The following is a 15996-nucleotide window of genomic DNA, read 5'->3' on the forward strand; positions in this document are numbered from 1 at the left end:
TCTCTTCAGAAACCATGCAAGAAAGAAGAGAGTGGAGTGTTAAGAGAAAAAAAAAAAACCTATCAATGTAGAATTCTGTACCCTATGAAATTATCCTTCAAAAGTGAAGGAGTTGCAAACATTTTGTTGGACAAGCAAAAGGAAATTTCATCAATAGGAAATTTGTCATCAGTAGACCTGCCTTGCAAGAAATGTTAAAAGAAGTTTTTTAGAGAGAAGGAAAATAATACAGGTCAGAAACCTGTATCATTGCACCTGTATAAAGTAAGGAAGAGCATCAAAGAAGGAATAAGTGAAGGTAAAATTTAAAAATTTTATTTTTCTTATTCTTAATTGATATACCATGACAGTATGTTCAAAATAATAAAACAATGTGTTCGAATATGTATGCTTATTATATATAATGTACATAATATAAATGTTTATAAATAATACAGAATATATATACATTTAAACATATATTTATGTATGTCTATATATAAATGAATGACAGCAATGGTACAAGGGACAGAATGGGCTTCCAGATATTACATATGTCCTGACTGATGCAATAGAACACTTATGAAGTATTTCTAAGTATTATTTAATTTCAGTCTCTTTATAGAGTGGTAGGTTTGACGACTCCTTTCACAATGGAGGATACACACATATGCATGGAACAGAGAGTGCAAAGACTATGGAAGAATTTCTAAAAATAAATGAGCAAAGGAACAAAAAAGCAGTTTAACCAAGTGAGCACATGGAAGGACAGGAAAAAAGAAAGCTCCAAGGTATAATTGTAAATATTAAATAAAATGAGAACTAGGGAAACTTTCATATGGACTAGGTACTAGGTAATGTTAACAAACTGTCAATTTTATCAAGTGTGGTAATGTTATTATAAGCAGACCTTATCTGTTAAAATTAAGTATTCAAATGTGAGTAAAATAGCATGTGCCTGGAATTTGCTTTAAAATACTCCAGTGGTGGTGGAAGAAGAGTGGGAGGGAATACATCAAATAAGATAAGCAAAGTGGTAATCATTTTTGAAGCTGCATGGTGGTACTTGGGCATTGGTGGATTTGTTACATTCTTCCCTCCCTCCCCCCATGTATTTGCTTTTCCCAGAGTAAGAGAAGTGGGGCAGAGAGAGACACCCACGGTGAAAGCAGAGTGTGTTACGACCTAATTTGGAAGTGATATACCATCACTTTTGTAGCATACACTCAGACTCACAGACCAGACCAACCTTGGTGCAGTGCAGGAGGCTGTTACACAGGGCGTGAATACCAGAAGGCAGGGACCACTGGGGGCATCTTGGAGCCTACTTCCATACCCACACAGACAAAAAGAGATGGGAATAAATGTCAGGAAAGAAAGTTAAGAGAGGAAACTATTGGCATAAGAGATCCTTTAGGATGGTACCTGCCTGCTGCTTGGTTCTCCTGTCTTATTTCTGGACTTGTCCTTTCTGCATTTTACTATCCTGATAAACCAAACTGCTTTGGTTTCCCTAAACACTCCATTTTATCTCATTGCCTTTAATTCTGTGTATCTTGCAGATGCTAGTCTGTCTGGAGTGTCCTTTCCACTCTTGCTTACTTAGCAAGCAAAACTACAACTGTCTTTCAATCTTTTCTCAGCCACAACTTCTTTTCAGATCACTCTTTGAGTCTGCATCAGGCCAGACTATTGAATCACTACTGCTGGGCTGTGAGGTCAACCTTTGAACAACTTGGGTTTGAACTATGGGTCCACTTTCACACGGTAAGTACTACAATGCTCACCCCGTTTGAGGTTGGTCGAATCTAAGCTCATAGTAACTGTGTTATTCAGGGTTCTCTAGAGAAATAGACCAATAGGATCAATTTATCTCTATCTAACCCTAACTATCTATCTATCTATCTATCTATCTATCTATCTATCTATCTATCTATCATCTATCTATCTATCTATCTACCTATCTATCCATCTATCTATCTGTTATCTACCTACCTACCTATCTTATCTGTTGATTTATTATAGGAACTGACACGATACAGTTCTGGAGGCTAAGTCCCACAGTCTGCCTCTGCAAGCTGGAGAATCAGCAAAGCCAGCAGTACAATGCAGTCCAAGTCTGCAGGCCTGAGAACCAGGAACTCTGATGTTCGAGGGCAGGAAAAAATGGACGTCCCAGCTCAAGAAGAGAAAGAGAATTCCCTCTTATTTTGCTTTTTTGTTCCATATGGCCCAAAACGGATTAGTTGATGCCTGCCCACATCGGTGAGTGTGGAATCTTTACTCAGTCTACTGAATCAAATGCTAATTTCTTCCAGAAACATCTTCATAGACACACCAAGAAAAAAATTGTTTTACTAGATCTCTGGGCATCCCTTAGCCCAGTCGGCTTGACATGTAAAATTAACCACCACAGTGATTTGTACAACTTTCCCCAAATTCTAATTTTCTCTTGAAAGCTTGGATTTTATCATTGATGATAAATGCTGTCAGTTTTCCTTGAAGTGACAGCCTCCCTTTGTTCAGTTTCCAGAAAACGTCCACCAAACACCCAAGTCTGAATAATCTGTCAATCATTCCTTCAAAAAGTGTCTTGTTCAGCTTGCAACTCAAAACAATCACATAAGATTTTCCTTGTGACAGTCACTGTGTTTTGGTATGTAGCAGAAATATTCCATATATCCAAGGGTTGAGATTTCTTAAGTGAAATTGACAAACTTTTTTGTACTGTGAGGGGATGGTGGTGATACCATGACTGGTAGTACAGCAGTTTGGTGCCAACTGCCTTGAATTGTGCTAAAGCCTGGGCAGTTTATCTACCATTGTTTTTGCATCCTCAGTGCAAATGTTAAAAAAGAAAAAAGAAAAGGCAAAAAACTTCCTAGGATTACTAAGAAAATAGCTTTGACTCATAGATATTCTGAAAGAATCTTGAGGACTTTTCAGAGGTCCACAGAGACACTCTGAGAACCACTAACATAGACGCTTGATCAAACTCAGGTTTGAAATTGTAAGCTTTTTGAAGACAGGGACTGTTCTGTTTAGTAGGAGTCCAAGTGTTCATTGATCTAAATTCACCCTGAAGATACGTGTCCCCTTTTCCTAAGAATTCAGAATCCCTTAAGTAAATATTCTAACTTTCTAGGATAGTGATATCAATGTTACTGTTACTGGAATAACCCCATATATTTTATGTTAGTACAATAAATACAATGCATCTTCCACATTTAAAAGAATGTAAGTTCCTAAACATAAATGACTAAATAACTGAAAGGTTACTATTGTTAAGGACCCTCAAGACAACTCTAGTTGAAGAGTTTTGTCATTTCTAGGAATTATTCTTATCATTTCCAGAACAGAGACCTCTGTTTAAAAGCAATTTACAGAGCATGTTGTCACAAACTATTTAAGACAACCAGCCAGTGATATTCAGGTTTCCTGGGCTGTTTTTGTCTCTTGCTTTTTTCTCTCCTCTCTTGCATTTCCTTCCTTATCCCCGCCCCCGCCTTTTTTTTTTCTTTTCCCATCTGTTTACCAAGTTAATATAAAGTCTGAAAAGCTTTTCCCCCACTCTCAAATATTGTTCAGGAGGCAACTTTTCTAGTTTACAGTTGTTGAGAACTAGTCTCTGCAGTGTAGAAAGATGCAAGTAAAATACAGGAGAACCAAAGTGAGGAACAAGGACATCAGAAATAGGATGTGGAGAGAAGGATGGATTTGGAACTAGGGGGTGTGCATTTGAGGTTCAGCTTCTGTCATGTCATTTAAACTTTTCTAAGCTTCACTTTATTTATTTATAAAATGAAGGTGACCACCAACCCAACCCAGCTCTGGGTTTACTTCCCAGAGTTGTGGAAATCACTATGCAAATAAGTTAATATTCTGTTCTACACCAGTGGGCCTCTACTCGTGAATCACTGTCACGTGATCTGCCCTCATCCCTGCTTATGAGAGTCTAATCCCTAGAATTCTGTTCCTGTTCTCATTCCTCTCCTTTTCTTTAAGTGTACGCAACAGTGGAGTCTAGGGAAGTATATGATACTGTCTTGAAGGTGGACTGTTAATGATGTAGTACTGTAAGGATTTCAAAAAAATTTTTATCCTTTTTCAGTGTTGCAAAGCAGACTTACTTAAAATTTAGGTCTATTAGTACATTCAGTTCCAGGCCACGTTTCAGGCAGGTCTGCAGTGGCTGTGCAGCACAGAAAGAGAAACCAAGTAGAAGTTTGGGGAATGATTTCAAACGTCGGTTCTATCATTGACTATTTACTCTTAGGCAGAACTCCCTTGGTTTTCAGTCTCAGGGTAGAGAAATAAATGGATTTGGACCAGAGGATTATTAAATCTCCTTCCAGCTCAAAAATTGTATGAACCTAATATAATAAAAATTCATTATTCTAGTTGTCAATCCCTTTATTCCTTCAGGTTGAAATTACTTAAAACATTACATATAGGAAATATAAATGCTATAGAAGTAGAAAGTCTAAATAGCAAAGATACAAGCATAAAAAAGCATTAACCAAAATTTTTTATGGTAAGTACTACCTTTATTTTAAAAAGTTATACATGCTAGAAAAAAGCATAAATGATACATGTAAACAATTATTTACCAAATACTTATTTTCTTTTCCTTGTAGAGGTGCAAATGATCTTTAAATGTAAACACAAAAGTTGCCAAACATTTTTGTAGTGGGTGGCGGGGAGGTTATTCCTTTTGGTTGTGGTTAAAGTCTTATTCAAAGGTTTCCTGCAAAATACATTGAAAAAACCTGGTCTGTGCACAGTAACAAAACAAACTTTAACCACTGAAATCTGTATCATTTTTTTTTCCTTAAAAATCATTAACTGTTTACCAGAAAGTACAATTTGAGAGTAGTAGCAACAGTGGCTTTATAGAATGAGGATAATGGTATCTAGTTTTATAAAAGAACCAAGATATTATTAATAAAATGCCTCTATTGAAATTATACTCATTAGCATACTATTACATGGACCGAAGAATTCATTCCCTTGGAGGCTGTGATTACAGGTGAGCCTCAGCTTCAGCAGGCCTGAGCGTCAAGTGTGAATTGCATATCAGTATTCACTGCTGGGGAGAGGACGTGTCTCCCTGCTGGTCCTCAGTAGCAATAGGAAATAGAGAAGGAAAGTTGCTTCAGGCAGTAATGTTTTTGAGCAGAAACTCTTGCAGAGTTGCGCATGATTCTACTGGGGGATTCTCAAGATAGTGTAAGAGAACTGTATGCTGTTTTTGTAGAGGCACTGAGCAGAGCTCTAGCTCTAGCAGAAACTGTATGAAAATAAGACTTTAAATACAGCGGAAAACAAGTTCATATGGAAGGAAACAATTTATGAACTTCCACTGATGAAAACTTTAGCATTTGAGTCCTGGTTTGTCGATTTAATATTCCTTTTGAATTGTTCTTGATAAATGAGATGTTTCCTTTGTTTTGTTTTTTAGCTTTTCAAGTCTTCTGGTGCTTGGTACAGAATGATGGCTAACTAATACACTTTGCACACTTATCTTTGTCACTGGTAGTCCCTATAAGTAGTGAAGTCATGTGGATGGAGTGCTTAGAATCAACAACTAGATCATAAGTAGCCCTCTTTCCTTATTAGTACTTCCAAACGTAATCAATAGCTTAAGATTTCACTGTTTGAAATTTTTGTCTTTTTTTTGTTTTTCCTTTTTCTTTTGGTAGCAGGGAGGCTAAATCAAAAAAAAAGAAAAAAGAAAAAAAAGGAAGAAAATAACCAACAACAAAAAATCCATGATAAATTAAAACCAAAAAATAAATATTCTTCAGCACAGAACTGAAAATTATTGTGCAAAGGTGGCATCTTGCAGGTGAAGTACTTTCATTGTATTTGTATTTCCACATGTTGAGGCACCGGCAAAGAATAAAATTTGTTTAGTGTTTTCTAGAGCTATACAAAGCTCCAAAGTCAAAGCTCTCCAGAATACAGAGAAGCATATACACGACTGTCTTTCATATGTTCACCATATATGGGATTCACAATGTGTCATTTTTATAACTCCTACACCACCCCCAAGCCGACGGTAATTCATCCCACCATATAACCTGCAAAGAAAGAAACACAATCAGATTTCACATGGAAAAAGCTCTGTTTCTTCCATAACGTAGATGTTAATAAACGCATTTCTATGTTTTATATCACAACTAATATTTTTAGGGTCATATATCTCTTCCAAAGAGTAGGAGCTGGAATTGAGCACTGGCAAGTAGCAGAATTATTTCAGACACTGACTGAAATGCTCTGACTTATATACTGTTTTAAGAGAGTGCCATATCCACTGTTTGCATTATAACTTTATAACTATATTCGTAGACTGACTACTAACAATTATACAGAATCACATTTTCTATATTTTTGTATCTAATTTTGACCCTGGCTATAACTTTCCACATTTTCCCTTTGCCTAATTATTAATTTTTATCCTTTTGTTTTGTATGTACTCTTAGAAACCTTCTCAAACCATTTATGGAATAAAACTGGACATGATTAAATAAAGTCATCATCTAGTTTGTGACACGTGAACAGGATCATCTTCAAAATTAAGGATTTCCATGGAAAAGAATATAAGATCCTCTGTCAGCTGTAAGGTGTGATTTTAAATTGGCTTTAAATCTGGGCTGTGTAACTACAAAAATTTAGATAGTAATCTCTCAACAGATGATCCTTAAGAATTTCAAGAATATGACTTAGTCAAATATTACGAACATATATTAGTAATAGTTACTAAGAAACAAGTCCATACATAGGATCATAGCCATTAATTGGCAAAAATAAATTTGGCTATGTTCCCAAATTATGCTTACCCAAATTTCCTACTGAAAATAGAAGGCTGTATATGGAAGGACACATCCACAAGTGAAAGGCTCCTAGTCATGGAAACTGCCATTCTCTCTCTTCTCCCTCTGTTAGGTTTTGCTAAAATGTTACCTTTTCAGAGAGGCCACCTTTTAACATGGACACTCCTCCCTGGACTCCCCACCTCTCTGCTCTTCGCCACAGCACTGCCACCTCGTGTGGCACTGTTTATCCCTCATTGTAATGTCAGCTCCAGGAGGCCACGGGATTTTGCTTTGTTCACTTTGTATCCCTAGGGTCTAGAACACTCAGTAATATCTTTACTTTATGAACAAGGTTGTGAAAATGTGATGCAGAAGCAAAATGTGCTACAGGGTCATTAGTTTGCCTTTAGTATGGTGACCGCTGAGCCATACAGAGCGTGAGAGACATATAGAATCCAAAGAATGTCATTTTGATATCTGTCAAAGTTGTGGCTTTCTCAGAGATGAAGACTATAAAAAGAACCCAGGAAATTCATTAGCTGAATCTTCTCTAGACCAATGGGAAAAAAAAATCTGGGTGGGTAGTTACAGGCTCAAAATTAGAAAATGTATACTTAGAATGCAGCGGGAATGGACTATGGGACTGCCCCTTTTGGAACAGTGACTATAAAACAGAGAAAAATGAAAAAAATCGTTCAGAATGTTTGTCTGCTGCCTCAGATGTCCTGTTCAGACTGGTATCTGTGGTTAATGTACAACCTCAGCCACTGCAATGGTTGCCCTAGACTTATTTAGGCAAATAAGCCAAACTTACTGAGAAAGGAACCTATAAATGCTTGGAAGGTAAAACTGTTTTCTTAGAAAGCTAGTATTTAGAATAGATATTAGTTAGCACAGAGGTAAGGTACCTCAAACCCATGGTGTAAATATTTTATATTAATTTTGAGAATTATATAGTTGACATTTTTACGTTCTTCTAGTGTTTAAGTAAGAGACTGGCATGTTAGAGCATCTATCAGATTAGTTTGTGAATCAAGTATAAAATGTGTGATTAAGCAAAGATTTAGACTTAAGATTTTAAGTTGAAAAGTTTAAGAGAATTTTGCTAAATTTGTAAAAGTTTTTGAATATCTAAAATACATGTAAGAGTCACCTAATTTATGTGTATTTACAAGAACTAAAGGATGATATGTTAGACAATGAAGGATTTAAAAGCAAAGTAAAGATTTTTTTTATGTTTTTGCTATTTCTAATTATAAAACTGGACAGTTACCAAAGAGAAGAATTTTGTAAGATGCCAGACACTTTAGAGCAATGAAGTCAAAATAAGCCATCAAATATGGTAACTCTGAACCTTTTTCAAAGTACTTCAAGAAGTAGTTCCATGTACTGACCATCCTGAATTTGACGGTCACAGACTGTCTCCAGCCCATGACTCTAGGCAGCAGTGAGGTGATGTGTAACATAGGTTAAAGGTTACCTCCATGTATTGGCATCAGGATCAAAAACTTCAATGGTCTTCAAGTACGTTGTGCCATCAAAACCTCCCACAGCCATTAGCTGTCCATTCACTACTGCTAGGCCAACCTACGGAACCAAAACACAGTGGCTGCTGAAGAAACTAGAGAATCACTAGGAAAATTTAGACAGTTCCTAGATAAATCTCTTTAATAAAAGATAATTCTTTATGGCCTTACATTCTGGTTTATTTGAACACAGGGGAAAAGTAATCACAAAAATCTATTTAATTATGGGAGCTATACTGCTCTCAATTCTTTAGGTATTTGCCTGTTACTATGTTATTCATGCCCTCCAGAAAGCCACACCGGCCTGTGTTGTAGCCTCACCTCCTAATGCACTCTGTGCAGCAGTAATACTGGATTGCTAGACCAAACAGAAAATACCAAACATTTTGTAATACCTCCATACTTCTGTACTTGTTGTTCCCTGGCTGGTGTTTTCCTTCCCTCTTCTAGAAAACCTTATTCTTCATTCATGGTCTAGCTTACCTGTGACTTACTCTGGTAAGTCTCTTCACAGTTCCAAAAGCATTAAGCATAACTCTCCCATGTTCTCCTACAATGCACATGCCAGTAGTATAGGATTTGTTTTCTCTAGTAAACTGTAAACACTTCAATTTCTTCCACTAAACTGGGGGCTTCTTGAGGAGCAGAATCAAGTCATAGTAATTTTTGCTTTCCCAGCACACAGTAAGCACTTAATAAATATTTGCTAAATGTGTGAAAATACAGTCAACACAATGTAGCTGTGAAAACAACAGGAATGTGACAGAGAAGCTGTTCGTTACCAGTAGAAAAGAACCTCAGGCATGTGAATGCTTTGACTTGCTGATGCCTACTGGCGGTGGTCCCTGATCTGCGCAAACCAGAATTCACTCCCTTTTATCCTCAGACTATGGAGTCTTTGGCTGAAGCTGGGTTCTCCCACCTGTTATCCAACGTTGATGGGCTCCTGATAGGATCAGCGGGTTATGGGTTACTTTTCACTCTGAGCCGAATGTCCCAGGACGCATAAATTCTATACTCTGCCCAGGAAGTTTCCTGTAGTCATGGGTCAGTCGTGGTCTAGAACATGACATAGGGCAGCCTGATCTGGCCTATACAATAGATGGCATAGACTCAAACCAGTTTGGGGAGTTTGGTGGTGGAGCCAGATGTGTCTCTGCCTAAACATTTGTACTGGTGTGCCAACTACCTAGAAGCATCAGGTAGGAACACTTAGCTCTAATAGATACAGCTGAGATACCAATGAGTACGAGTGAGGTTAGGTAACGAAGTAGATGAGACAGGGAGATGCTTTTCAGAGGAGGAACTGACTACAAGATAAATCATAAAAAGTATTCTCTAATTAAAGATGTGATTGGATATAGGATATTTAACTACTTGAGGTAACAGTAATTAAAAGAAATTAACTTCTTTCCCAGTACAAAAGTAGCAGGGGTTGTTTTACCTGTACATGCATCTCCTTACTGTCCCAATGTTTTGTACTTTACGGGTCAGATTCTCCTTGTGCTCAGCCCTCCCTTGGTGCTTGTTTCCCCAAGCCTTCAGCAGCTGGGCACTTACCCCACTACGGCGGGACGTCATAGCCACCACTGGAGACCACTGGTTGGTCCTGGGGTTGTACCTCTCAGCACTGCTGAGCTCTGTAGTGTCATCTCTGCCCCCCACGGCATAGATCATGTCCTGATACACTGCACAGCCTAGGTGTTTCCTCCGGGTCCCCATTGGGGCTATGGTGTGCCATCTGTTTTCCTGAGGATTGTAGCGCTCCACTGCAGGGAAAAGAAAAGCCAGTCAGTGACCGTTCAATCATTCCCTCTCACCTCTAGTTTTCTTCATAGCCACTTTGCTTTGCGATAACATACATTTTCAATAAGCTATATGATTTTTGCTTCAGAGGACTTATCTACTTTTGGACAATACCACTATACTCTTCATCAGGGACTGGCTTCTTTTAGGAATGGTTGCTGGAAAGGGCACGTGTTGGAGTCAAGGTACCTGGTTCTAGTTCTGGCTACACGACTCATTAGCTGGGCCACTCATGGCCTCACTCTCCTTATCTTTAAATGAAGGGATCAGACTATATGATCTGTCAGCACCATTCCTTACTAACAGTTTATTGTCATAATCAGACAACCTTGGTACTCCTGTACTCTACTGCCTATATTCCTACTGTGTTCTGAGCCACTGGAAAGAAGATGTGTAACAATGAATCTGATATGAGTGTCACAATGACAATATTCTCAGGCAAAAATATCCATTATTTCTAAATAGAAACAAGTAACACATAATCCAGTTTATAGCTACAAGTTTTTATTTATTTTTAGATTATAATATAGAGGGGGTTTTTTGGTTTGTTTTTGAGGAGATATGGTTGGAGGGAGCAAAATAATCATATTAAGAAAATCATTTAAAAAATGCATTATAAATTCCCAGCAACTTGCAAAGCAAAGGGAGAAAAAAGAGAGAAAGAAATACTTTGGGACTATACTAGCAGACTACAGCTACAGAACGAGCTGGGGAAGAGCTGAGAGGTGTACTCCCCTAAAGGGGAAATCATTTTTCTTAATTAATTATAAGATAACCTGGACTTTTTATAATTTCATAGAGGAACTCTCCTAAGGAAAACATGCTGCTTTGGGGGAACCAGACTGACATTGGAAGGGACTAACCTGTGTTGAGTGGAGATGTCCCATCAGAGCCACCCACAGCATATAGGAATCCTCCTAACACGGCCACGGCCACGCCTAGTCTTCTGGTATTCATAGAAGCCACTCGAGTCCACTTGTTCTCCTTTGGATCATACCTGCAGGTAGAGTAACCAAAGACTGCACGCTTTTTTTTTTTTTAAATTAAGGGACGCCTTTTCTGTAAGGTATGAAATCATGCTAAACATACGCTAGATACATAGACTTGCTATGGTCAGATGCACAGTGAGAATCTAACATGTTTTACTTAGTTATTAAGAAAAAAAGTCTTCAATGTTTAAAAAAGAAAGAAAGAAAAAAAAGTCTTAGAACTTGTGCCTTAGTTATTAAGCTATTTTCTACACTCTGACTTAAGAAGCTGGGGCTAGAACTCTGAACACTGCATTTTTCCTCTGCCAAGGCGAGATTATAAATTTATGCTGTTGCTGCTATTATCTTCCCAGAATCCTCTTGCATAGTTTTATTCTCTCCCTCTTTTCTTTTAATGGAGGTGCTGGGGACTGAACCCAGGACCTTGTGCATGCTAAGCATGCACTCTACCACTGAGCTATTCCTCCTCCCTCCACTCCCCCAACCAGCCGCATAAAGTTTTGAAAGTGAGGAAGTAAGTTTCTTGATAGGCAGATAAAAGGGAACTGGCATTGCCTTTAAGAGTTACCTGCAACTTTATCTCTATTTAAGAGAGTTAAGTGCTTCAGCTTAAATATGGTAACCTAACTAGTAAATGCTATTGCAAAAATTCATTTCTTTTTAAGAAGTGAGGATGAAGTATAGTGTGTTCTTGCCAGTAATCATAGCACATAAGACTCCAAAATCTAATCTCTAAGATAGAATGATAGAAAACTAATGGGGCAAGAAATTAAGAACAAAATCTATTTCACCAAAATTAACTGATTTGTAAATCCCACCAAGATTTCCCTAAGTACACTTCAAGAACCGATAAGAATCCATATACAAAATACTTTATAGAGTCTTTATAAGATATGCTAGACAAAGTATTATTACTTTAATCATTTTTCTGGAGGAAGTCTCGGCAGAGTCATTCCAAGTACTGGGGAAAAAAATCAGAACATATTTTAGACATGGTATGCTTGATAACATATATAAAATATAATTTAAAATATGATCCCAATGCTTCAATGTTAGGCTTAATCAGTGTAACACATAATTTAAAAAACCTGGTTATATCGGTCATCTTCCTAGACTTTAAGGTTAACTGGAAACTATTTCCTTAAAGCTCATGGGAAATCTACTAAATAGTGAATCCCCTTGTGCCCCTGAATTGTTTCTTTTAAAGAGCCCTCTGTATTCGTGTAAATAAAAAAATTTGAAAATGACTTAAAAAAATCACCTCTCAACAATGTTGAGGCAAGACACGCCATCCTGGCCACCCACAGCATAGAGAAAGCCTCCAAGCACTGCCACACCAACACTTGTCCTGCAGGTGCTTGTAGGAGCCACGTCACTGCTCCATTGGTTTGTTTTGGGGTCATACCTGCAAAGAACACGTCAGGAACAGAGTTTGTATTACACAAAGAAAGTCTGGTTATGTTTACATATTCAATGAGATATAATACCAATATAGTCTTTCTCTAAATATTACCTGATTAATAACATATGAAACTCTAATTTATGTTTTTATTTTTTGAAATTGTTTTACTTAAACAAGTTATATATGAATATATTTTCTTAAAAATTTTCTTTCCAGGATGTTATAGATAAAGTTAAAGTTCCCTTTGAGTTCCACCCAATTTCTGGTCTCTTCCCATTTTGATTTGGTGTATATCCTTCAAGGCTTTTCAGTAAAATACTTTTAAATAGGTAGGTATCTATCCACATATGTATTTCTTTATATTTTAAGCATGCTTTCTTTACATAAATAATGCCATACATTAGGCATTGCTTCTTCACTCAAACACTTTTTTAAAAAATTTTTTTGGGGGGGCAATAGGTTTGTTTGTTTGTTTAGAGGAGGTACTGGGGATTGAACCCAGGACCTCTTGCATGCTAAGCATGCGCTCTTCCACTGAGCTATTCCCTCCCCCTCACTCAACATATTTCTGAGATCTGTTCATGATAATAGATATAGCTCTAGATTTTTCCTTTGAACTACTTCATTATAGTGTATGTGTCATATATTATTTAAATCATATTCTTATTGATACTATCCTTAAGTTGTTTCTGACATTTTGTTATTAAAAACAATGATTACCCTTATATATTTCTCCTTGTGCAAATGGATGATGAGAAGCAGAATCATGGGGCATAGGGTATATTCATTTTTAATTTTAAAAACTACTATCAAATTGCTCTTTTTGTATCTTTATCAATTTTGTTTTTAATTTCATTAATTTTTATTTCCATTTAATTTCTTTCTTTCTATTTTCTTTGCTTTTTTCCCCATCTTGCTTATTTTCAAATGAATGCAGATAAGTTATAATATATATGTTTGCCTGTGACTATTACTTTAGTTAGATTCCACACATTTTGCTACATATGGTCTCAACTGTTACTAAGTTGTAAATATTTAATCATTTCCACTTTTATTTATTTAACTCATCAACTTGTTTTTAGTGTGTGTGTGTGTGTGTGTGTGTGTGTTTTTAAACTTCTATGGAGTTGATCCCTCTGTTTTTTCTTTCTTTTCAGCTATACAATCTATATCTCTAGATCTTGATATACTTCAGGGCTTTGTGTTTGGGAAGTGTCAAGAATTACTGTAAATCAACACAGCTGAATGAAAAAGGGTGTGTGAGAGCAAGAAGCTAGAAGTCATTAAAAAATCAATTACTCTAGGTTTCCAGTGTGCCAGGCTTTGTGACAGATATGGAAAAAGACATTTCAACAAACAATTATAGTCAATGTGGTAGGTACAAGTCTGTTCAAAATATTTATGAAAGATCAGAGGAAGGAGTAACTAACTTATTTTTACAGTGCCAGGGAAGGCTTTATGTAGAAAGTAACATTTGAGTCTTGAAGTGATATTCCTATTCTGGGGGAAGAAGGAACAGTATGCAAGCAAAGAGGCATGAAAGAGGATGGCATGTCCAAGGGACTGGAAGCAATTTGGTGGGTCTGCACTAGCACGTTTAGGGAGCAGTGGTGCGCCAGGCGAGAAAGACTGGAAAAACAGATAGAGGTCAGATCATAAAGGACTTGTACGTCACACTAAGTGGTCTAGGCTGCCAACTAGTGCCGCAGACACAATATAAAGCAACAGGCCACATCTGCTTCTTAACATCTCAAACAAAACAAGATGAATGGTAGAGAGAAAGATGTCCAGTTGTCCTTACTTACCTTTCAACACTGTTGAGATAAGAGGACCCGTCATGGCCCCCCACTGCATATAAGAGGTCGTCAAGCACACTGACCCCGACTCCACATCGCCGTTTGCTCATTGAAGCTACCATTCGCCACTCGTTGGTCTGTGGATCGTATCGTTCAACACTGGAAATGGCATCTCCACTGCACCAGCCACCAACTGGGGAAGTAACAGAAACGGTCAGGAGAATACCCGTCCTAAAGCATAGAATACATCACTCACTGCTAATCTTTAAATTGTGACCTAATTCTTTGACTTACCAAATGCCCCTGGAAGCAGGTTAAAAACATGTTATGATTTTTACTTACTCCACTGGGATTGCTGTATCTTCAGTTTTCTAAGTAAGTTAGTATTAGGTCATTTCACAGAGGAGGGCAAGGACACCAAATCAGGTTGGGAGGTAATGTGGCATTTAATGGAGACAACATTGCACTTAGTTAGAAAACTAGGACTTGACTGTTGCCTCTACTAAGCTATGTAACCTTGGGGAAATCCTGCAAACTACCTTATTTATAAAGTAAGAAAAAATAATTTAAAAGTGACATTTAAGATCAGAAGACATTTTGAAGAAATCACATTTTTCATAAGGAATACTCAGAACAACAGGTTCAAACTGAGCTCCATAAAGGCTCTCTGAGTGCTTCCTGAAAAAAATGTAATTGTAGCAGATAAATTTACCTTGTTATTCTTTAAAACCATTTCTACTTTAATCTAAAATAAGAGCTAAATTCTGGAGCTTAGAAAGTGAAGACTAAGGATATTGTAACCTCAAAACATTTGCAAACTAATGGCTTCTAGGGGGTCTCCTGAGCCAGACTAAAACGGGAATCATGTTTCTAACCTTCTTCTAGACGGATCTGAAAACTCGATTCCTTGTTTCAAATCTCAATGTGCTGCATACATTTTGTTGTATTGTGGTTTCATTTAAATTAGGATATTCAACGAATACTAAATCACAGTAAGTTTTGTACATATTAATTGCTTAACTTTGAATTCTGTTCTGGATGTATGCCAGGAGTTTCAATACCAGAGAAACATCTACCAAAATAAAGTTTGCCTGCAAATCTGAGAGTTACAAGCACTTGAGACAAATCAAATAGCCTAATCGTTAAACCTCAGGCACAGTCTTATAAAGAAAGCCACTAAGTTCAGCTTTTTATTGGATTACATGGCTCCAAATCGATTTAATATCACTTCATAAACTGTTCTTCCATACTAAAGAAAAAAAATAGGCCATTAGGAAATCAAATTTAAATCTTTCCTGTGAACTGGGGAAACAAGAAGAGGAAGGGGTTGCTCAATTCCACTGCCTCATGGCAATTTTCTGTGCATTATGATTTCCAAGGCAGCAGGTGTCGGCATTACTGGGACAGAACTAGCTAAGTTACTATTATAAGCAGAGTATACTGTACTTAGCAAAATAAGGTGTACACACAGTTTTTGCTGCGGGAACTCTGAATTTGTGTTAAAATGGTATACTTAAGGAAAAATACTGCTAAAAGAGGGACATACAGTTTTATATGTGTGAGATGTTAACTCTAAAAAGAATTACTTCAAAGGCAGATTGGTCAAAAAGTGTTACCTTAAAATAGGCAACTTTCATAATGTATCTGGAATAAGGATCACTGAGCTGTGAACACACACAC

The 15996-nt window shown here is 37.1% G+C and overlaps 1 protein-coding gene across 1 annotated transcript in view; it reads right to left on the bottom strand.

Annotated features, from left to right (window-relative positions):
• Positions 1-4504: 4504 nt before the first annotated feature.
• KLHL20 (kelch like family member 20) overlaps positions 4505-15996 on the bottom strand; it is a 36814-nt gene continuing 25322 nt past the window's right edge. The window contains exons 7-12 of the mRNA XM_006211135.4: positions 14326-14509; positions 12380-12523; positions 10993-11126; positions 9884-10092; positions 8278-8384; positions 4505-6062 (exon numbers count right to left, since the gene is read on the bottom strand). Of these exons, the coding sequence (XP_006211197.1) occupies positions 5978-6062; positions 8278-8384; positions 9884-10092; positions 10993-11126; positions 12380-12523; positions 14326-14509 (863 nt within the window). The 3' untranslated portion in view covers positions 4505-5977. The remainder of the gene's footprint in view (positions 6063-8277; positions 8385-9883; positions 10093-10992; positions 11127-12379; positions 12524-14325; positions 14510-15996) is intronic.

This window comes from Vicugna pacos, chromosome 21, assembly GCF_048564905.1.
Source record: "Vicugna pacos chromosome 21, VicPac4, whole genome shotgun sequence".
NCBI classification, from domain to species: Eukaryota; Metazoa; Chordata; class Mammalia; order Artiodactyla; family Camelidae; genus Vicugna; species Vicugna pacos.